Source organism: Alligator mississippiensis, chromosome 2, assembly GCF_030867095.1.
Source record: "Alligator mississippiensis isolate rAllMis1 chromosome 2, rAllMis1, whole genome shotgun sequence".
Taxonomy (NCBI): domain Eukaryota; kingdom Metazoa; phylum Chordata; order Crocodylia; family Alligatoridae; genus Alligator; species Alligator mississippiensis.
Genome location: NC_081825.1, coordinates 60,893,966 through 60,916,728, shown reverse-complemented (window position 1 = coordinate 60,916,728; position 22,763 = coordinate 60,893,966). Strand labels below are relative to the sequence as shown.

The 22,763-nt window shown below is 42.0% G+C and overlaps 2 protein-coding genes across 11 annotated transcripts in view; both read right to left on the bottom strand.

Annotated features, from left to right (window-relative positions):
- The window catches only part of CEP135 (centrosomal protein 135), a 73,639-nt gene extending 72,124 nt beyond the window's left edge, over positions 1-1,515 (bottom strand). For 3 of the 5 annotated variants that reach the window (XM_019481255.2, XM_014594892.3, XM_019481258.2), the window contains exon 1: positions 1,387-1,515. The gene's annotated coding sequence lies outside the window, so the exon portion shown is untranslated. Of the gene's footprint in view, positions 1-1,171; positions 1,367-1,386 lie in introns of those variants that run through there. The other 2 variants (XM_019481256.2, XM_019481257.2) reach the window with 1 other exon arrangement.
- A 1,461-nt stretch (positions 1,516-2,976) lies between these two features.
- The window catches only part of EXOC1 (exocyst complex component 1), a 55,987-nt gene continuing 36,200 nt past the window's right edge, over positions 2,977-22,763 (bottom strand). For 5 of the 6 annotated variants that reach the window (XM_014594895.3, XM_014594896.3, XM_019481250.2 and 2 more), the window contains 9 exons: positions 19,923-19,967; positions 18,836-18,999; positions 14,971-15,081; positions 11,459-11,535; positions 10,631-10,859; positions 9,305-9,488; positions 8,413-8,612; positions 4,882-5,076; positions 2,977-3,617 (listed from right to left, as the gene is read on the bottom strand). In XM_014594895.3, coding sequence (XP_014450381.1) covers positions 3,465-3,617; positions 4,882-5,076; positions 8,413-8,612; positions 9,305-9,488; positions 10,631-10,859; positions 11,459-11,535; positions 14,971-15,081; positions 18,836-18,999; positions 19,923-19,967 — 1,358 coding nt within the window. In that variant the 3' untranslated portion in view covers positions 2,977-3,464. The remainder of the gene's footprint in view (positions 3,618-4,881; positions 5,077-8,412; positions 8,613-9,304; positions 9,489-10,630; positions 10,860-11,458; positions 11,536-14,970; positions 15,082-18,835; positions 19,000-19,922; positions 19,968-22,763) is intronic. The other variant, XM_019481254.2, reaches the window with a different exon arrangement.

Genomic DNA, 22,763 nt, shown 5'->3' with positions numbered 1-22,763 from the left:
CCATATAAACGTCCAATAAAAGAAAAATGATGAGGAGCTTCACAGATAAGGGCTTTGAAGATAGCCACCACAACTTCCAGTCCAATCTCATGATCATTAAATATCTTTTGACATAACAGACGTGAGAGTATGACTGCAAGACCCTTCACCATATATGAGGTCATCACTGCCACCAAACTAATCCCTGTTACATATCCTGAAATCATTATGGAAAAGGGTTCAATACCATGCAAGACTCAGAAAATTCCTGTTTGTTCAGAAACGGCAGTTTAAATGTCAGGGTATAACTGCAGAGAGCTGCAGTGTGGAACAACTGTTTGGAAACAACATCATGCTGTTTGGCGTAGAATTTACACCCCTCAAAGAAGCTGCTAACGGTGTCAGTTAGCTGTATGCCCAAAGAGTCCAAAAGACACCTGATTTTGGAAACAAATGAATACATATGGACTACTGCCCCAAGACCTTGAACAAATTCTGGGATCCAGTAGCCTAAATACAGGCTATATATTTTGCAAGAAGCCACGCTGCTCACCAGCCACATAGCTAGGGTGGGACTTGAACATCCACCTCTGCCACTGCCGGCAGAGGGGAGGGGAATGCCAGAAAAACATCAGCTGTCACTACAGCTGCAAGTTCATCCCAGGGGCACAGCTGCAGTCAGCAGTCACCGCTGCCCCCAGTGCAGCCCACCGCCCTGGGCACTGGCTGCTTTGTTATGTCTGTTCTTCACCCCCCAACACTCATGGATACTTGCACTAGAATATTTCCTCAAAAAATAACTGCGAGGATGGACATGAAGGAGCTTTTATAGCATTTGTCTGAAAACCAGCTCCGTCACAACAGGCCAGGGGAAATAGCAAGGGAGGTCTTTGTGCAGGCTCGTGTCCTTCGGGAACACGAGAATTAAAACTGAGATTAAAAGTCCACGTGCACCGGGAGACGAGTTCTGCTCTCCAAAGACCATGAACCGACAGGCTCTGCCTCAGCCCAGGGGACAAAGGCTGGGGAGCGAAGACCTGCCAGAGCCCTCCCTCCCCGCCGCGGCTTCACCCCGTGGCCAGCGGCAGGATTTCTCCTGGGGAAAAGCCTAGCACCACGAGACCTGAAACCAGAGCAGCGCCTAGCGACTTCGCACCAGAGCTGCTGGCCCCGCCCCGCTCCGCTCACGGACCTGCATGAACGAGCTAAAAAGCGCCCAAAAGCCGGCTTGAAGCCACGGCGACTTCGCTGCTCGGGCGCCGGACGCCCTCGGGCTCTACCTCAGGCCCGTGGCTGCACGCGCACAGGCCGCTTGTGACGCGCGCTAAGCAGCCCCGCGGCAACGGGAGCCGCCTCCCCCGCGGCCTCCAGCAGTGGCGGCGGCTGTGACACTGAGCGCGCACTCACTGGCTCGGGGCGGGCTCTGCAGGCCTCTGCGCGCGCGGCCCGACCAGGCCGGCGGTTTGAAAATGGCGCGCGCTGCAGCCAGCGCATCCGGGCGTCGCTGCAGCAACCGCATATGCGCACGCGTAGTGCTGCCCGCCCGCCCAACCGCCGCACCCCCAAGCTGGCTGCAAGCTCCCGGCAGCCCCCGCGCCACGTGGCCCTGGGGGCGTGGCCAGAGCAGGCCCCTCCCTCCGTAGGCGGAGCCTTCTCCTTCCTTTGCCACATCCTGGTTTGGTGTGAAGAGGCCTCAGTGCCCGGGTCCAAAACAGGTGTTTCTGCAGGAACAGGGCAGGGAGTCCTGGATGCCTCAGCACTGGGGCACAGCCTCCCTGCTGGCAGAAGCGTATGGCAGAGCCGTGTGCAGCACGAGCTGAATCTTCACAGCAGCCCTCAAGATGCTCTCACCTGTCAGCAGTGCACACTGCCGGCCCTGCCAGCTGCAGTGGGGGTGTATGGACTCCCAGGCTGCCACCAGAGAGCCAAGTGCCAGGGCCTGTAGGCCATCTCCTACCTGCTTGGACAGCCTTGTAGTTAGTTTTGCTAACGGGACATATCAGCAGGCAGGTGATCCATAAAGAGATAATTATTCACCACACCCTTCCCATATGTTGACTATTTGATATAAAAGCACAGCTCTTGACCTGCGAGACAGGTGATCATTCCTCTGTGTGAGCTATAAATTGCCCACCTCTCTCCTAGGAGTATAATTGCTGAACTCAAACATGATATGCAAGCAGGTTTTTGCTAGGAGCACACGCTCTCTCAAAACTACTATGAATGTACAGCGTGTGAGCTGCTGCAATGGAGGCAAGATTTCTCTGCGATGTCCCCAAAAGCCTCCTAGAATCAAAGTAGGGGAGGAAGGAACCTCCAGAGGTCATCTAAGTCAAGCGTTTATCAAGCTGTAGGTCACAAGAATATATGAAAGGGTTGTGAACAAACTTTAAAAATGGATTCTCCTTTAAAGAAGAAAAGTGTGGGAAACGGTAGCGTTTCCCTTGCAGGCTGGCAGAGTTCAAGCCTGCAAGGGGCTGCTTGGGCCCCCCCTCCTGCCCCACACACCAGGGGCCTGGGGACAAGTGGGTCAGGAGTTGAGGGGCACTGGCCATTGATATTTACAAATGGGTCCTGGTACAAAAAAAAGGTTGAGAACCACTGCTCTAGTCCAAGCTCCTGTTGAAGCAGGATCATCCCTATCCAAACCTTAATGAAAACTACCTAAGACTACCATCAACCCTGATACAACACAGACCTAAAACCCTAACCTGCTGCAGGTAAAGCAAGCGAACAAGAACTGCTGCCAATGTCCTGCTTCTATGAAACGCTGTCAATATACGTATTGATAGAGGACCATGGTAGACGGCCATGCCCACCCACTACAGATGAAGGCAACCCCTCCCCCCAGTCCATACAGCTTCATCAATGAAGCTCTGTGTCTGTTGCGGGGAAGCATAGTGACTGCTTTGAAATGAAAAGTCTTTTAGTTAGTGAATTGTAAACACATCCTTTGAAAAAGATTATTTTTACTGAAGAACAGCCACAGACGCATCATTACCTTCTCAAAACATGAATTTATCATTTTATTTGGATTAATGCCACATCCATATATTACAGCCAGAGGCAGAAAAGGTCTGTACAATCTTTTAATGGTTACATAATTTCCAGGATATAAAGTACTATTGAAGATAGAAGGGTAGTGTCATTTCCATGTGCTACACATTTACAAGGGTAGTTGCCATTAGGAGGGGGGAAAAGTATAAATAAACATATGCATAAAGGGGAAGAAAATGGTATCTGAAGTGTTTTGTGGAATTCATGGCTTTAAAGTATTGCTACCACCCACTCGAAAGCAACACTGCTACTTAGGTTTTTCATTCTACATTTAGACACACATGAGATGGGAGTGTAAATAGACATTTATAAGACATCTGAAGATGCTTGTAATTCCATCTTTGCAAAGCAAGTAACATTTATAAGAGCGTGATTTTGTTTTCCCTGTCACAAGCTTTCCTGTTAGCTTATCTTTCTCTTTGTAGAAATTAGTGAGATTGTGCAATACTGGAACAGTAGTCTAAGATGTCTTGGATAGTGAATTCCATAGTAATACCTGATCCAGGATAGCAGCGAGCTATCAGCCCTTCAAAATGCTTGTACTGGCGTATAAATTCATCTTGCATAGAATGCCATACAACCTGTCAGAGTCGAAAGCAAAATGTTTAGAAAAGGACAAATGGCACCGAGGTATAGATGTAGCCATGACTTTAGCTTTATGCTTTTCAGTACTTAATGGGGAATTTGGAAAGGCAGAAATTATCAACAACAAAAGTGAACTGAGATCAAGTTGCACATGAACAACATGTGCCCTGGAGGCTGGGGGGGAGGGGCCATGGTGACCACCAGCAGGCAAGCCACAGAAATGTCAGCAGGGAGGGAAAGCGAGCAGCAACCGCCCACGCCACCAGCAGTGTTGGCAGCGCTTCTTTCAGGGGGTGCACCGCCAATCTCAGGGGGCGCATGTGCACCCCCTACGCATTGCCAATGAAGTTACACTTAATTTGGAGGCAAAAGCTGATGTTCCTTAAAATAGAAAAAACATTCGTCAAAAGTCTATTAGTCTAACCTTTATAAAACTTCTACCAAAACATCATGAGGTAAGACAAAGGGTGGGGGTTGGTCTTGTTTAAAAAAAAACCAAACAAAAAAACCCCAACATTAAAATATTTTATTATTGCAAAGTAGATAGTGTGTTAAGGACAAATATCCTCTGTTATTAACCAAGCAAATAATGAAATACCATCCCAAAGCCCTCAAAGCAGTGGCTTAGCTCTGCCTCCTCAAAAAAAGAAATACTGGATTTTTATTTTTTTTTTTACTTCAAATAAAAACAAAATTAAGCCAACTGAACACACAAAAATCCCATAGCTGAGCCCCCAGAATTACTGTATTAAAAGATAAAATGAACTGAAAATAAGTTCTGTGCTGAAGTAGTAGTCTCCTGTTCAGACCAATGGTCCATCTAATTTGGTCTCATCTCCCTCACTGATCAATATCAGGTCTTTCAAAATGTGCAAGAGCCCTTTTACAAAACTCTTCTCAACATATTCAGTCCCCCAAGGAGGAGGGCAGGCATGCTCCTGAAAGCCAGAATTTCCCTAAAGATGGTTCTGAAGCTCAAACACATCCAATAAGTGGGAAAAGGCAACGGTAACACTTATGTGATGGCAAATACAGTATTTATTTATTAATAACCTTTCTGGAATGCTCTGAATTACAGAGTTGTAAGTTTATGCAGCATTCCTGTGGTCCAATTTATACTAATTTTCCCCTTATTTTCATATACAGTTCCACTTGAGAGAACAGACTCCATGCAGTTGCCAAATGTTTATACATATATATATTAAAACAAATCTGAAGCGTCAAATTATTCCTTATATCCAATATTTGCTATAATATTACCTGAAGTAAGTTTTCTTCTTCACAAAGATGTTTGTCAACCTTCTTATACAGATTATCCAATCCCTTCTTCACTTCCTTACCAGGATATTCCTTTATAACTTTTCGTAGCTCTTGTTTATTGAAAGCTAATTGATAACTTACTTCCTCTTCTCTTACACCTTGTGCCACACGAGCTTCAACACCCTCAAAGAAATGCTGGAAAAAAAAAAAAAGAAAACTATTAATGATTACCAAATCATTTGTGATTCAATAAGTGTGAAAAGGCTGATCTGCATAATCTGGGGGGAAAAAAACCTACTGATTTCAGTTATACTACACTGATTTACATAAACTAAGGATCTGACACAGCACCTATAAACATTAGCTACCTCTAAACCAGTAGCTCTCGAGTGCCCTGAGATCCTTTTAGGAGTGCCATGCCTATTGTCACTATTAGGTGTGTACACATGATGGATAAGAAAACGCCAAAGCTTTCAAATAGGAATCCATAGTATTAAGGCATTTTGACCTGTTGTGGTCTGAGTTATTTGCAATAGAAAAATTGCTCTATTACTTTTATGTAGGCAAAAATCAATTGAAAATTAAGAACTGATGTTTTCTAAAGGGTGCCTTGAGTTTAATAAGGGGTGCCTTGAGTCTAAAATGGTTGAGAACCACTGCTCTAAAACATTAGCCAAAGGAAAATGAAACCACTTCCTGCAAAATTACCCTTTCCCTGAAACCTTCCATTAAGTACGGACCCAGCTGGACACTGCTTAGTTAATGAGGTAATACTGCATGGAAAGGTAGCAGTGTCTCACATAAAAATAAGGAATTGTAGTAATCCACATTAAAATAAGATGCTTTTCCTAAAGGCATATGATCTAAAAAGGAATATTTCCTGCCAATCTCCCATTCCCCTCAACCAGTGCCATTCCCCTCCCCCCCCATCAGCTTGTCAAAAGGGATGAAAATGGTTTAGAAAAATGTATGTAAAGCAAGCCATATTTTGACTCAAGCAACTCTGGCAAGCTTATTTGTGTTTTTTAAACAGATCATATACACACAACTCCATGACTTCTTTTTTCTTAATCATAAATAATTCAGTTTTATAGATGCATTTATAATAAGCTACAAAACTAATTCTAGTTTAAATTACTTTATCAAAATCATCTCAAATGGAGCTGAAGTAATCTGGGTGTTCCAGAAACCAAGTTGTAGCATGAACTGAACTAATGTAGCTGATGTTAACATAGAGTGTAATAATAGTGAAATGTAACCATGTTAGTCTTGTCCTGTAAGCTACTTGAAAACTCCATTTTGGATCCTTCCGCTTGACATAAGTGAATGAACTCTACATAGCCTTTATGTATGTGTATGTGTAAAAGGGTGAATGGTGAGAGAATGGCATAGAGATGGGAGAAGAAGATATAACTGTTTAATATAACTGTTTATGTAAGCAACAAGGCGCCAAATGTAAATTACCAGTCAGTAAACTAATTAATAAATGGCTGAAGAATCCCTTTGAGGCCTAGGGCACAAAGAAATTAACAAGGGAAAAAAATGCACCCATTCTGCCAGACGGGCAACAAGAACACTCCAAGGCTAAGATAAGCTGAAGACAAAAGAAGAACAACCACAAAAACAGAAGCTGGGCATTGAAAAACCTCAAAGCACTGAAACAAAGGATGCCAATCCCTATAAAAAAAAAAAACACTTTGAAAATGCCAAGTTGGGCAAGTCTCTTTCTCTACTGCTGTTTCATCAGAGCACAGATGCATCTGTTCACCCCGCTCCAGCTGTTATCTTCAAATCTGCTATCTTCAAATCATCATCATCTACTCAATAAGCCCAGGTTGGCCACCCTGGGCTGATATTGAGCAACTATTGCTGGTAACTATATCTGGTGTATGTGTGAATGAAATGGTTGTTTTGTGTATGTGTTTGCCTGTGTGTAATGATGTGTATGATGATTTGTGTGTGTTTGTATGAATGGTGTGCTCGAACCTCTATGTCTAACTCACGTGATCAATAAATCACGTGAGTTAGACATGGAGGCTGGACGAACATCTGGCTGGGGTCATTTGACCCCAGTACTCTTTCCTGCCACGGCAGGAGGATGGACTAGATGATCTCCTCAGGTCCCTTCCAACCCTACCAACTATGAAACTATGAAATGTGGCACCTTGCCTTATCCCCCTTTATCAAGTCTAGTTCATGATTTGAGCAATTGGCAATTTGAGTAACAATGTTACAGTTCAACTGAATTGCTGGGACCTTTCTGGGAATTTAGATAAGAGACTTAAGTAATTTAGAAACAGGATGTTTGCTCCCCATCTAAAGATGAGAGCAATAATGAAAATTATAGCAAGGAAAGATGCCCTTTTCCAAGACGCAACAGGTTGGATATAATATTTAAAACATGTTAGTAAGAAGTCATTAAGATCTTTAGACTTTTTTCCAGGTAAAAACTGGAATCCCTTAAGCAGCCATTCTTACTGGAATTTAACAAAACAAGAGATAGATCATTCTTATCTGCCTGGTAGTGCAAATGCACATTGTGCACATTTGACAGTTTCTGGAGAAAAACAAATATATTTTTCATCAGAAATACAGTTCAAAGGATCATGGGAAAGTAGGGCTGGAAGAGGTTCTCATAAGGCAGGGGTGGGCAATTATTTCAGGTGGAGGACTGCTTACTGAGTTTTGGCAAGCCATCAAGGGCTGCATGACAGGCAGCCAGGGGCAGATAAGTATTAATTTTCTAAAATTTTCAGGGGCCCTGCAGGCTGGATAGAATGGCCTGGCAGGCCGCATTTTGCCCACCCTTGTCATAAGGTCATCTAAACTAGTCCCTTGCTCAAGACATTATTAACCCAACTAAATCCCAGCCAAATGTCTGCCTAAAAGGCTTGACTGTAACCACCATCCGGCCCAGTGGGAAAAAAAAAAAATGTTGAGCACCACTGTTCTACTGCATCAGGATAATTTGCAAGAGCACCCTGCCCCCGAGTTGACCTACTATCTGTAACAAAAAGTTATCCCCAATGTTCCCCTTTGATCTTCCCTGATACGAGATTCCATTTTCATAAACCTGCATTTTGCATATTGGCTAACACACAGGAGAACACACTAACACCAGCAGACTCTCCCTATGCCTAAAGAAGGGTGTTTGTGCCCGAAAGCTTGCAGATGACAATTTTTCCAGCTATTTAGCTGGTATAATTTAGTTGGTAGAAAATATCACACTCACCCAAATAACCTTTTCTGACTATGTCCTTAGACCAACATGGCTATAACCAACACCCCCAGTGCTCCAGAAATTTGCTGAACTACTTGTACATTGCTGTGTTTCTCACCCAGCAGATGTCCCAATAAATTAGGGTCCCAGGAAAACCAAGCCCTGTGATTTGGAAGCTTCAGTCAGTTGTTAAAAGAAGGCCTCGTCTACCTACTCCTTCTGGTTTGGTGGCTTGTAACAGATGTCCACCACGACATTCCCCTGATGCTCTCCCCTCTGACCTTTACCCACAGGCTTTCAAAAGTACCTACATTCAGTTTCTCAAGAGGCTGTCCCAAAGAGTAGATAACATAAGACTGAAGATGATCCGTGTATTTCTGTTTAGCTTCTTTTTTCTCAGCCTCGAGACATGAAATTTTCAAACGAGAAAGTGTAGCAAAAATATGGTGGAAGTTCTCCATCATCACCACATCCCTGGGAGTTTTCTGGCTTTCATTTGCCACTTTTTCCACTAAAAAAAAAAAAAGTTTAGAATTCATTTCTCATCTCTTAAAGTGACTGAAAAACATCCAAATTATGGGGGGGGGGGGGAAGATCACCATGGAAAATGAGTGCAAGAGAGCCAGTTACAGCAACAGCCCCAGAAAAGGGTCTCTGGCTTTCACATCTAGAACAGATCTATTTATGTTTTTTTAATTTTAAACAGATTCACAAACTGTCACTCTATAGCACCAGAAAGCACCTACCAACCAGTTATATTCAAAAAGTGATAAAAAAAATCAGTATGGCTGCATCCAGTATGCATTTGTTAACATTTAAGTTAATAACCAGTATGCTTATTGTAATCAACAACTGATTTCAATCAATATTTCCTACAACATTTTTATATGCAAAGCATAAGTGATCACACAAGCATGTACCCAAATGGCTTTAGTAGTAAAATAGAATTTTTCAAAATTCTAAGGCCAGGGTGCTCAAGTTTTGCTACATGGATACATCTACTATTGATGTTGTGTTTGATGTCAAGATAAATGCCATTTATCATATTTCTGATCTGTCTTCCTCATTGACCAGTTTAAGGAATGTCATTAATGTTAATTTCAGGCAGAACTATGTATCCTGCCCTCCAAATTAGAAGGAAAGACACCTTGGTTAAACAGTGGTTTTTGAATAAACTGGGCTGACCACAGCAACAGACCTTACCATTAAAGAAAACAGCAGTTATAAGTTTTAAGTAGGCTTTATCAAGATCGCCTCGGCGCTCTGCGTTCTTAAAAATAGACTCAGCAAGTGCCGCAAACTCTTCAAACTCAGCCACAAAAGGAAGGATTCCAACTTTACTCTTCTTTGATATCTTTACCTCTTCCATCTGTTTAATTTGGTTACTCTTAAGTTAAAAGCAAAAAGAAGTTAGTCTATACATTGTTGAAAGCATAGTGTCAGATAAGAAAATAGGAAAAAAGTACTCATTTCACAAAACTCTTATAATTGTCCTTCTATATCTTTGTGTGACCTGCTCTTTTTAACCTTTTTACCCAAACACACTTTTATAAAACAGGGAACACAAGTACAATATATTTTCCAGCTTCTGTTTTCCTTCCTCCTTGTTTATATAAAAAAAAAAATCACATATTCTGCAGCTTCCTGCAAGCAACTAGCAACTTGTACTCGCAAATACCAAGATAAGTTTAATTTTATAAAGAACTACTTGTCAGATGCAACCAAATTAAAAAGTAAAAATAAGAAAGGAACCAAACATTTTCTTATGCTTCATTCTTACAAATAAATACAATTAATAAATTCTGCCCATCTGTAATTATACAGCAGAAACTTATACTGAGATACTATACTGTTAGCAAGCAGTGTTAGGTCTTGGTCTTGTTTGTTTGTTTTTATATGAGCAAAAGCCTTAATGTAGATGTAGATTTTCTGGAAAAGGGTCCTTTCAATGATACAATTTATTTAATTCAAGTGTTTGGTAGGGACTGTGCCAGCAAAAGCATAATTTTGGCAAAAGAAGCTGCACCTATCCTAGAAGGGTACACCATTTGGTCTTTACTAGCAAGCTTATCTAAATCCACGTTTAATACATTTCTGAAGGCAAGACAGAGATGCTATCTTGCCTTCTGTCCAACTTCAGACTAACATGGCTATCTTTTTTTTTTTTTTTAAAGTAGTAGTAGTAGAAGAAAACAAATTTTGTTTAGCAAATCAGGTGACTCAAGAGCTATGCTCTGTTTGCCTTGCTCACACCAGCAGGATAGGGGCAAGTTTTGACACTGCAATGCTATGGAACTCTCGTCTCATCCCTCAAAAATGGCTGCACTTCTCCGGTTCATTCTTGAAAACGCTCAAGACAAAACTACTCACCAATCATTAATGCAATTTTGGAGGTACGTGACTTACTTTACATTTCTTCATAATCAATGAATAAACAAATTATTTATAAAACCAATGACATTTAACATTTAGATTTTTCTTCCATTTTTAATGGCCTTATATTTTATAAGTTCAGTTTTAAAAACTTACAATGCATTTGTCAAAGTTCCTTTTGACAGTCACCAAAACATTTCCAAGTGTTGTGCTGAGGAAGGAAGCAGGGTCCACATTTTGTGCTGTCCAAACATGGTGACTCATTTTAACTAGCATATAAAGGGAATTAAAGCTATCAATCTTGTCTCCCAAAGCTATAAGATTATTTAGCTCAGGCTCAATACAGCGAAATATTTTTATCATCATCTGCCGGATCATGTCTTTCCTGTAAAAGATATATAATAAATTAATTAATTAATCTGATGATTTACCAAGCTACTATGTATTTTCATTATACAGAATGAAAAATGTGCAGGTATTAAGTTTCTTTCTTTTACTTCATTCACGAAGTCTGAATGTTTTCAGCATGGGATAAAAAAGAAAACCAGAGTGCTTGTCACATGTTAGTAGAATGCTGTCAAAACCAAAACCCCACACCTTAAGAGTATAAGAAAATAATGGTTTTTATTTAGCTCATTAACATCAAACAAACACTTCAGTTTCTGAACCAGACTTGGCCTCCCCTAAAGGTCAACTGTTCTCCTGGGCATGTATACAAAACAAATAATGGTTTTTTTTGTTATTTTGCAGATAGGTATCAGAATTATTTTTGTATTACAGTTAAACACTTACCTGAACAAATTTAAGTATATATTATACACACTGAACAGTTAACATTTACTCACAAACACAAGTCATTACTTATATTCCTTCAGGAAACAGAAGTAATTAACTTATGATTTATACTCATAATACATATATAGCTATACTCATAATAAATGTTTAGATTCAGGAATGAACAAGAATAAAAATATCAATACATACTCAGAAGAAATAGGCTGTGCAACACAAGGATTATATGACCGAGATAAAGTTCCTCCATCCGTGTCCTCTGTTTCACTCTGCAAGAATTAGGCAGGACATTATGTTTAATTAAAATACTGAACTAAAATTCTATACCTAACTAATAGTTATGTTTACAAAAAATTATCAGCACTCGTTTTTTGAAGTTGGTATATACAGTAGTCACACTTGCATTATACTATGCCCTACTGCTCCAGAGTCATCTCAGAACTCTCTAACATATAACATTCTCAAATCATTAACTACCAAATCACCAGATGACAATGACAATGGCCACCCTTAAAAGTCAATACTGTCTTTGAGGCAAGGCTTTGTCCTTGCCTCAAATTCTGAATAATATAGTCCCTCTCCATTATCTTCCCTCGACTCTTTTTGCATCATTTCCTCACCACATACTCCTGTAACTAAATCACCCACATCTAATCTTATTATATAAGCAAATCATGAACATGTTATATTAAATGGTAACAGGTGTTGCTGACTAATCTTCAATTATCCTTTGAAATTGTCCAAATGCACCAATGCAGTTCATGCCACACTTATATGAGTGAGGACAGCGAGATAAGAACCGCTGTTTTACCATAGTTTTTTTCAGTAAATGGGAAGATAGAAGGTTATATACTGGCAATGCTTAGCCAGTACCATGTCAGATGGATTTCTGAGTCATGAACAGCTCGAGTCATATAATCTGCCTGCCTGAACTAAGGTGTTAACAGTGTTCACCAACAGCATTATTCAGTTCCTGTCTTCTGGCCTCCATAGTGCAGAAGTACCTTTTTTCTATTGCAGACTATAAACAACAATTTAGTAACACTCTTTACTAATTGGTAGGTAAACACCAACAATGGAATAGCATGATTAAGGATTAGATTTTGATCCTACTGAAGTCATGGACAAGCTGCCCTTGACTTCAATGAGGCCAGAATTTTACCCCTTAATGTACCTAGTATCCATCTGGGAGGAAAGGAGGTGTGGGGAAACAGTCTAAAAAAGTCTGTCTGTCTTTCTCCACAAAAAAAGGAGCATGACGATGTCTCTTTTTGAGAAGTTATAGTAGCATAGAATGACGTTGTAGTTATATTGGTCCAAGAATTGAAAGAGGCAAGGATTTCTTAGGATGATTTCTTTTATTGGACCAACTGCATTGCTGGAAGAGACTTAGACAAGCTTTTGAATGCAAGGCAATGCAGACCTGAAGGACATCCTGAATTCAAAAGCTTGTCGACCTTTATCCCAACTAGTCAGTTGGTCCAATAAAAATATCCTTGCCTCTCTTTTTGAGGAGAATACTCATCAACCATGAGAGAAAGAACAGCCTGCTTTATTCAGGTTGCCAGCAATTCAAAATACACATCTTAACCTTGGCATGCATTATCTGCAAGTCAAGGAACTGAACATACAAGTGGTTAGTCAGTTTTCCACTCTGGGGTCCAGGCACAGTTTGGATTGTTGCGTACAAAAACTGGTATAGCAACAGTGGTAGCTACATATGCTAATTTTCGACCTGCAGGAAAGTGGGCAGTGGGGTCCCCCAGGGCTCGGTCCTTGGGCCTGCACTGTTCAATTTCTTTATTAGTGACTTGGACGACGGGGTGAAGAGCAGCCTGTTTAAATTTGCAGACACCAAGATTTGGGGTGAGGTGGGCATGCTAAAAGGGAAGGACAGATTACAGCAGGACCTGGACAGGTTACAGGGGTGGGCAAATGAAAATAGGATGGAATTCAATACTGACAAGTGCAGGGTGCTGCACTTGGGCAGTAGGAACCAGCAGCATACCGACAGGCTGGAGAACTCCCTTCTCGAAAGCACAGTGGCAGAAAGAGATCTTGGAGTCATGATTGACTCCAAGATGAACATGGGCCAACAATGCGAGAACATGGTCAGTAGGGCTAACCGTACCTTGTCCTACATCCACAGATGCATCACAAGCAAGGCCAAGGAGGTGATCCTCCCCCTCTATGTGACACTGGTCAGGCCGCAGCTGGAGTACTGTGTCCAGTTCTGGGCACCGTACTTCAGGAGGGATGTGGACAGCATTGAGAGGGTCCAAAGGAGGGCCACTCGCATGATCTGGGGACAGCAGGGCAGACCCTATGAGGAGAGGCTATGAGACCTTAACCTGTTCAGCCTTCACAAGAGAAGGCTGAGGGGGGACCAGGTGGCCATCTATAAACTTACTAGCGGGGACCAGTGGGGCTTGGGACAGACCTTGTTCCCCCGAGCGCCTCCCGGAGTAACAAGGAATAATGGCCATAAGTTGTTAGAGAGTAGGTTTAAGCTAGACATTAGAAGACACTATTTCAGTCAGGGCGGCTAGGATCTGGAACCAACTTCCAAGGGAAGTGATGATGGCTCCTACCCTGGGGGTCTTTAAGAGGAGGCTCGACATGGGTCATTTGAGCCCAGTCTTCTCTCCTGCCCAGGGCAGGGGGTCAGACTAGAAGATCTACAAGGTCCCTTCCGACCCTACATCTATGAATTTATGAATCTATAATGTAGCACAACTTAAACTAAAACAATTTTCTGAATTCACAGACAACTTAGCTTTATCGACATTAGTTAGCCAAGCCCACTAAGAAACTGTTAAAGTTAATCCATTCTTGCACTGAATTTGAAATTCAGTTTATAAATCAGGAATCAATGAACAAGGTAACTCTGTAGCACTGTTGTTTGTGATATTATTGTCTGTGGACATCTTCTAACATACACAAACTAGCCATATACACAACTTTATATGTTTTTTCTACATACCTCCAGGTACCAGGTGCAGCTCGTGAATGCTGAGATGGTGGGATGGATGGAGCATCCCACAGGAGTGCGGCCCCCCCAGGTGCTTAGCGGCAGACCCAGAAGTGGATCGGAAGTACTGGTCCACTTCTGGGTCTGCAGCCAAGCACGCAGGGGACTCCCCGCCCCCGCCCGCGGCCCCTCTTGTCTCAGCGATTGGCTGCAGGGGGACCCCGGGTGTCCCCCCCAGACGCAGGAGGCACCAGTCACTGAGCCAGGGGTTCCCTGTACACTCGGCGGCGGACCCAAAAAGTTGACCAAGGTGGACCGAGCGCACTGGGGACCCACCGCACTCCAATGAGACACTCCATCTGCCCCACCATTTCAGCGTTCACGAGCTGCCTGGGACCTTGAGGTATGTAGAAAAAACGCATAAAGCCATGTCTATGTCCGAATTGCCAAATCTCTCCGAATCCAACTGGAGGCTTCTGATTCGATTCCGAGAGATTAATGATTCAATTCAGATTCAGAGATTCGGCTGCCAAATTGGGCCGAATCTTCCCCAAATCGTATCAGCAACCGAAGCTTCACACAGCCCTAGTAGAAATATGTTTGTAATTAGACTGGGTCCTTAAAACAGTAAACTGAACTATTTGCTCTTTACAATACTCTAAACATCAGTTACTAATTAGGCAATTGTGGTATCAGATTGTGTATCAGGTCAGCTACATTGAAAGGGTCATACCATTGTTGTTCCATGCATGCTCTGATGCTGCTGCAGTTTGAAGAATTTACTAATGAAGTCCTGCTCTGCCAGACACAGGGGCTCCAGTTCACTTAGCACCTGCTCGAAAATCTAAATAAAACCAATGTTTGATTATGCACTCACATACCAGCCACTATTAAAAATACAGCATAGACAATTAAAACACTATTCTTGGCTCAATTTTCAATTGCTTGTTGCATTTCATTCCATACCTTCTCAGCCTTCTGCAAAAATATTCTGAACTCAGATTTCTGCCAAATATATGACTGCTCTATTGCTTTCATATATACACGTTAACTTTCACATAAACCCATTCTACTACTTGTTCCCTTTAAAATGAATAACAAAATGAAGATGAACATTTTTGCTCTGTGAAGCAGAAGTGTCAAATGAATGCTTTGACTACAAGATTAAGTGTTTACTAGTTCAGCAACTATTACCCTTTGCCCACATGATGATTTAAAGCTGTGCTTTACCCATTTTAAACAAGGTTACAGCTCAATTATAAACTATGGTAAGAAATTATAAGACCGACATGGTTGCAGGAAACAGCAGAGTAGGGAACAGTTCATAGAAATCAGCAATGTATGCAAGCTATTACCCCTGTAAGAGAAAACCATTTTCAAAAGATATTCAGCTGTGAACATGTGATGCAGTACTGCATTCTGCTGGCCCAAGTGAGCAGGGTATAAAAGAAATATTGAGCAGACCAGGCTTAGATACACAATATGAACTGTGAGAAACAGTAGCTGTGCAATAAGAAGGTGTGTTCTGTGGGTGGATGATTAAAGAGCATGCAATTCAGTTAGCTTAATCCAGGGGTGTTCAATCTCTGGCTAATGGGCCAGATCTGACCCATGGAGCCAATGTCATCCAGCCTACGGGGCTTCCCGCGGGTCCAAAAGTGTGGCAGTGAGGGGAATAGTGGCAGTGTTAATTACTGCTCCCATGCTGCCAAACTTCCAGACTTGTGGGTAGCTCTGAGAGCCAGATAGCGTAGCCCTGGACAGTACTTTGAGTGCAGGGGCACAATCCCAGTGACACAGACCATCCACATGCTACTCATTTGGACTGTGGGGCCAAAAGGCTATGCAAAATTGGCTCAATCCCTTCTTTTTTGTTTTTGACGGTTGGTATTGGGTATGTTGTATATTCAGTAACCCCAACTGCTTCACAGCAAAGTTTATTTTTGTGTATTTAAACAAAAATCTCGCATCTGGTGAAACTGGTAAATTCGTTTTTACATTAATTTTTTAATAAAATTGTGACCTTGCCTTTTTTTGGACAAGGTAGACTAGATCAATTTATAATAGTGATTCTCAACCAGAGTCCCACAGCATCCAGGAACACCTTCCTTTCAAGGGTGCTACAGGGTGCCACGCAATGTTAGCACAGTTAGGTGTGCAAACATGATTCACAAGATAAATTCAGATCGTGTCATGTTATGGTCTTTCCGATCCCTTTGCCACAGAAAAACGCTTTGCTATTTTTTTAGTCAAAAAAGAGCGAAAGAAAGAGCTAGCATTTAGTGATCGTGCCTCAATTCTAAAAAAGTTGAGAACCACTGATTTATAGCAGTGGTTCCAGCAACCCACAAGGATTTTTTTTCACGGCTATATTATTAATTTATTTTGCAAGTGTTATGGATTAACAGGCATGGTATGGTGACTGTTATAGTCTATCATGAGATAAAATTAAATATAGCTGAGTAATAAAACTCAATAGAAAGATTAATAGTAAAAGTTACTAGGTAAGCACCTTAACTTTGTATGTGTATGTGCGTGCACACCCCAAGACTAGATGCAGACATACAAGATAAAGAACTTAGGTGGAAAAGTTTTTCATTTTATTAAATGAAAACAAACCAATTCAATTAGTAACTATTATCTTGCTTTTTTTTTTTTTAACCTGAAACAAAATCAGAATTTTTACTTTAACAAAAACAAAATTTTCACAGGAGAGATGACGTAGCTTTTAACTCCACCTGACAGACAAATATCTTTGGCTGACAGATGTTACAAAAAAAAACAAAAAAAAAAAAAACAAAAAACCAAAACCAACACACCCCAGTACTTTACTGGAAGAGGCAGCGCATTAGTTCAACCTGGCACTGCAGCATCTGTATATATGCTGTATATATTGTCTCTTCAGTGGGGCTTTTTAGTGCTTTTAGATAAAAGCACCGTAAAGACCTGCTGAAGTGCCCTATCTATACAGATGTTGGGTGACCCCAGTCCTACTAATGCGCTGCCTCTTCTGGGCATGCATTGTGCACTGTGCGGGGGCATGCTGAGCTTGAAGTAAAGTGCTGAGGTTTGTTTGTTTTTTTTCCACGTCTGTAAGCAGCATGTCTATGAAAGCATGTCCGTAACTAAGAGAGAAAAACTCTTTACAGAGATGCTGCATTTACTCGCACACACACAAACCAGTAAATTACCAACAGGTTGGTCATGGGAGACAAAAATTATTCTGCTCAACTAGACTAATCCAATAACATTTGATTTTACATTGGTTCTTCATTTAATCAAGATGGTACTTGGCAACAAAGCATTAGGGCTAGGGCAGAAGTTACCCATAAACTGGTTTAAGTCATCAGAAATTGATTTAAACCTGTAATAGAACAGAGGCCCAGTGTATATAAACCAGTTTCAAAACAGCTGAAACTAATTTAAGATAAACCTGGTTAAATGAAGTATTAGACTTACTGATTTGGGTCAAACTGGTTTATGAAACTTCTGTCCCAGACAGTGCCGGGGGGGGGGGGGGGGGGGGGGGGGGGGGGCAGGTGGGCGACCATCCCAGGCACTGAAGCAAAGAGGTAACAACAGGGGCTGCCTAGCTGAGGCAAGAAGCAGGACAGAGCTGCAAGGCATAGGACAGCTGCAAGCAGCTGATTTGGGGGGGGGGGGCACAGTGACAGGGGGAGGCTGGCTCCTACTGCTGCGTGCACTCCTGTGCAAGCATGGTGGGGGGGCATGTGCCCCCTGGATCTGTGCATGGGATGAGGGTGGGCTGCCACTGTGAACTTTGCTCCAGGCACCGAAACTTCCTTGCCACAGCACTGGTCCCAGACCCCTTCCTGGTTCAAGTTAAATCAGTCCCCCAGCACATTTTGCAGCCCTGGGCTGAGCTGTGCTGTCTGCTCCAGAGATCAGGGCTGGCCCCAGCCCTCTGCTCCCTAGCTGGGATGCAGCCCAGGCTGCAAGGGTGGGGATGAATGCCACCCCAGGTAAACCTTGGCAGGGGTCTGGGGCCAGGAAGGGGAGTTAAACACCCCGCTCAAACTTACTGCTAGATGCGACTGTGGACTACACATCCCAGAGGCACCTGGAAGCAGGAAGAAGTGACGAGAAACCCTGCAGAGTCCTGCTACTGTGATTCTGGACTGCAAATCGGAGACCTCAGGGCAGCAGGAAGAAGAAGCGAACACAGCACCATGCTGCTCTAGTCCTCCCCAGCTTCTGGCCTGAGCCACTGCAGGCATGTGGCTGCATTCCCTGAATCAAAAGTGAATATCTATCCAGTTGTTTCTCAGTTTAATCTCTGCATCAGACTAATCTGCAAAGACTGAATCGATTCAGCCTTGGGCACTTTTGACTGTCCATACTTAGCCACAGCCTTCAGCAATCTCACAGTAGATATGAATTTTAACACTGGAAATAGATATCTATATCTGATCTAAAAAATACAGTGTACACACACATACACACTTTTCCCAACAAACTGGAAACATCTATCTGGACTCTTGGCTTTTTATACCAATTTTCAAATGAACCAAAAAGCAAATTCTTAACAATTAACATTCAAAACTTAAGGTAAAATGTTATATTTCCCTCTGTTTTACCTTATCAAATTTAGTTCTATCAGCCACATCAAGATCAGAAGCTGACATGTTTCCCATATCCAGCAGAGAGGATGATTGAGACCTACGATTTCCTGAACTCTGAACAGAGAGTTTATTTAAGCTAGAAGTAGATCCAGTCAATTTTCCAGAACTTCCATGAAGACCTACAAAATAATAAACATTTAAGATGATGACTTATTGGACTCAGGCATATTTGAAAACAACTACAAATACTTAATACCCATAAAGCACACTCCTCCTCCCCCTACACCCAAGACTCTAAGTACTCGGACTGTAAGTCCGCACCTACCCCAAACAGTTCTGATCTGTATACACATTTCTTCATTACAAGATAATTGAAATATTCAAGAGGTTTTCCAGAGTTAATTGCAACACAGCACCATAAGTCTATATCGTAACAGCATGGAAAAAAATTATCTAAGGAACCACACTGCACACCTTGAACCTAAACCTAGCAAGCATAGGAAATGGTTTTGGGCAGGTAATCTGTCTCCTGAATAGACAATTTCATCATAGGAAGATCACTTGTAATCTTTAAATTTTTCCTTTAGCAATTTACAAAATAAAGAGAAAACACGTAATTTATTCCAAAAAAAGAAGAAAAACACTTCAGTAGCTGAAGACACCTTCCATTTTCTTTTTTTGGAAAAGTGGAGCTTTTTCTATAATTGACATTGATAGGAAAAAAAGTGTGTTTTGGGGCTGAAGCAGGGAGGGGGGCAGCGTAACACAAGAGATGGGTAAGGAAAAGCTTTTACTAGATTGAAAGACCTGGGTGCAAACAAAAGAGTAAAAAACTCTCCTCCTAGATTCAACCCTCAAGTAAATATGCTACAGTAAATATTCATAAATCTCATCCACAACAGTACTATTCATTTAATCCTGTACATTTCATTTCATACAATAACCATATTTAACATTTATTTTGCCCTATAACACAAACATTTCTTACAAATATTTATTGCACCACAGGTCACTTTAGTGTTAACAGGTTTTCCATGATGTACAACACATCTACAGACACCCATGCATGACAATAGCTACTAATGCAACTAGTCATACTCACTCTCTGTTTCCTGTTTGACAGCACTTTCTTTTCGAGGCAGTGTAGCTGGGATGGATTAGGTTGCAAGCATCAAAGACAAAGACAAGTTAAAAATGCAGTTTGCACAAACCATGCACAAGACAAGTTAAGCACTAGCTGGAAAGAAACATGCAGAGAACTATAAGCAGCAAGTTACTACAGTTACAAACATTTAGTTGGAAAGGTACCGTTCTAGAAAAAAAAAAAATCAGCATCTAGCCACATGGAAAACACAACAAAAGTTTCAAAATAGTAAACTTTACTTTTCCTAAATATTTTGTTCAGAAGAAAAACACCTCAACATTTTTCAAACAAGTTGTCTTTAACACAGAAAAGCTCAGAAAGTTGTGTTGCCTTGAATGCAATTGTTGATCTGACATAAAATTCAGTTTGCAGAAACACTGCAAATAAAAATACAAATAATACTGACACCAAATACAAGAGAAATACAAACACATTAATTTTGTATTAGTTGTACTGAGTCAGAACTAACTAAAAACCCATTAATACTCCAAAAGCCCTTTTGATATCCTTTTTCAGTACGACTGCCCAGCTTATTGTGTATTGCTGCTGTTGGTAACTTGGGTGCTCTTTTCATAGATACAGAATTATTGCGCACTATAAAGGCACCACAATGTCTCATATCAGCATCCCCGTGCTTACAGATGGTGGTAGGGGCACCTGAACTAAAGCTCATTCAGTGGGCTTTAGTTCAAGCATCCCCACTGCCAGATTAATTGAGTTTGCTCCAATGTTCTGCAATTAAAGCGTATCAGAGCAGCACTCGTGTACAGGCACCCTTTAATTTTGTATTCAAGCTGCATCAAAAGTTTCCCAAGTTGCAAATGTAGCAGACATGGGGGGAAGGAGGGGAGCAGGAAGGAAAGAGAAATGGGTTCTTCCCAACAAAGACGGAAAACATTAAAAAACAGCCAACAAACCCCAAATGCTCTACCAGTCTTTGAAAAAGTAAAATAAATTTTAAAGTGAAAAACTGTAAACCAGTCTGAAATACAGAGCAACTATGACATGTTAATATTTCCTTGCACTTGCAGCTAAGGATTCTAAGTTCACCAGAAGTGTTACACATGCACTCTAGAACAGAGGTGTTCAACCTCCAGCCCATGGGCCAAATGCAGCCTGCAGAGCCTTGGAACCCAGCCTGGCGGCTCCTCATAAGAAGGGAAATTTGGTGGCAGGGGAGCAGAGGCAGTTAATATCGCCACCCCTCCCCACCGCCAAAATCCCAAACCCCATGCACTGGATCATAGCCAGACCACAACCTTCTCCCACATGACCAGAACAGGGCCTGGCGATGCCCTCTTCCCTCTGCACATCTGGTTCAGGACCAGCCCATGCCCCACCACCCGTGGGTCCAGACCATACCCCTTCTCCCTTTCCCTGTGCAGCTGGTTTGAAACAAGGTCAAAACCCCTCCTCCCTCCCACCCTGTGTGGCTGGGCCACACTCCCTTTCCTCCCACCTGGCCAGGTTGGTGCCAGGCCACATCCCCTTTCTCCCACAGGGTTGGGCCATGACCTTTCCCCCTTGGGGCTAGGTCATGCCCCCACCCCCTCTGCAGGTCGAGGCTAAGCCCCCTTCCCCTGCAGGGCTGTATTGGGGCCAGGCTACCCCCTGCCCCCCTCCACACAGTCAAATGGTGCCCTGTGTGCCAGATTGGGTCCACCGGCCAGATCTGGCCTGTAGAAGGATTGGACACTGCCCATCCAACCCACTGGATGAAAACATTAAGCACCACTGCTCTAGAAGCAATACGTGGTAGGACTCAGCACGTGTTGGATAGGGCACATTTTTCAAAGCTACAGTTGCAGAGAGGAACAGACAAGCTAGTCCTATTATAAATAGGATAGATAAAATATTAAAATACGGAAGTGGCAAATCCTAAACGACACCAGGTTCTCAAATGGTCTATGCTGTTGCTTCTCTTACGCTGGCAGAAAAGTTTAACTCTAGCTTACACAATTATTTTATTTTTAAATAAGTAGTAAGTAAAATGAATTCATTTAAGCCAGGTCCAACATTTTCAAAGGAAGAAAGAATGGCCTGTTAAGGCAAGACAGAATTCACAGTGCATGCCATGACCTAGACATTTCAGACTGCTGTCTTTTTTGGCACGCACACATGGACGCACGCTTGTGATAACAGAATGCCAAGAATAATTTCCAGCAGCTCCTCTACATTTGACATGCTCAAATTGCAGTCTCATTCCAGGACTGCAAAACAGGAAGAGGCAAGAAAACCACCACCATCACCTGACAACAGGATGTCACTGATCCCCCAAACCTACTTTGAATTGTAATAATAATAAAAAAATATCATCACCGCTATTATTATTATTGTACATAAGATGAAGTAAAATAAAAATACATTGTAATGTTTACATTAAAGTAGGACCTGAAATTTAGAAGGTGCAGTCAAACCCTATTCACCAAAGGAAACATGATTTGGTTTTAATTCTTCTGCACAACTGAGGACATTAAAAACATGATCTGTGTATGTTTCTATATTAAGATGATATGCAATTTGGCCTAATTTCTAGTAGACTCCACAGATTCCTTCAAGGATATGCAGCCACAAAAGAGGCTCTCTCACTCTTGGGAGGGACAAAGGAGGAACTTCTCCCTTGGATTCACCTGCATATGATTAATTTTGGTCCCATCCTGTGACTGACACCTACCATCTGCCCAAGGAAAAAATTCTGCTCAACTGTCTCATAGCTATTGAAGCACACTAACTCTGAGCATCTCAGGATATCTTACTAGAAGAAAGATTTTTCCTTAGCTTATTAAGGGTCTGAGAAGA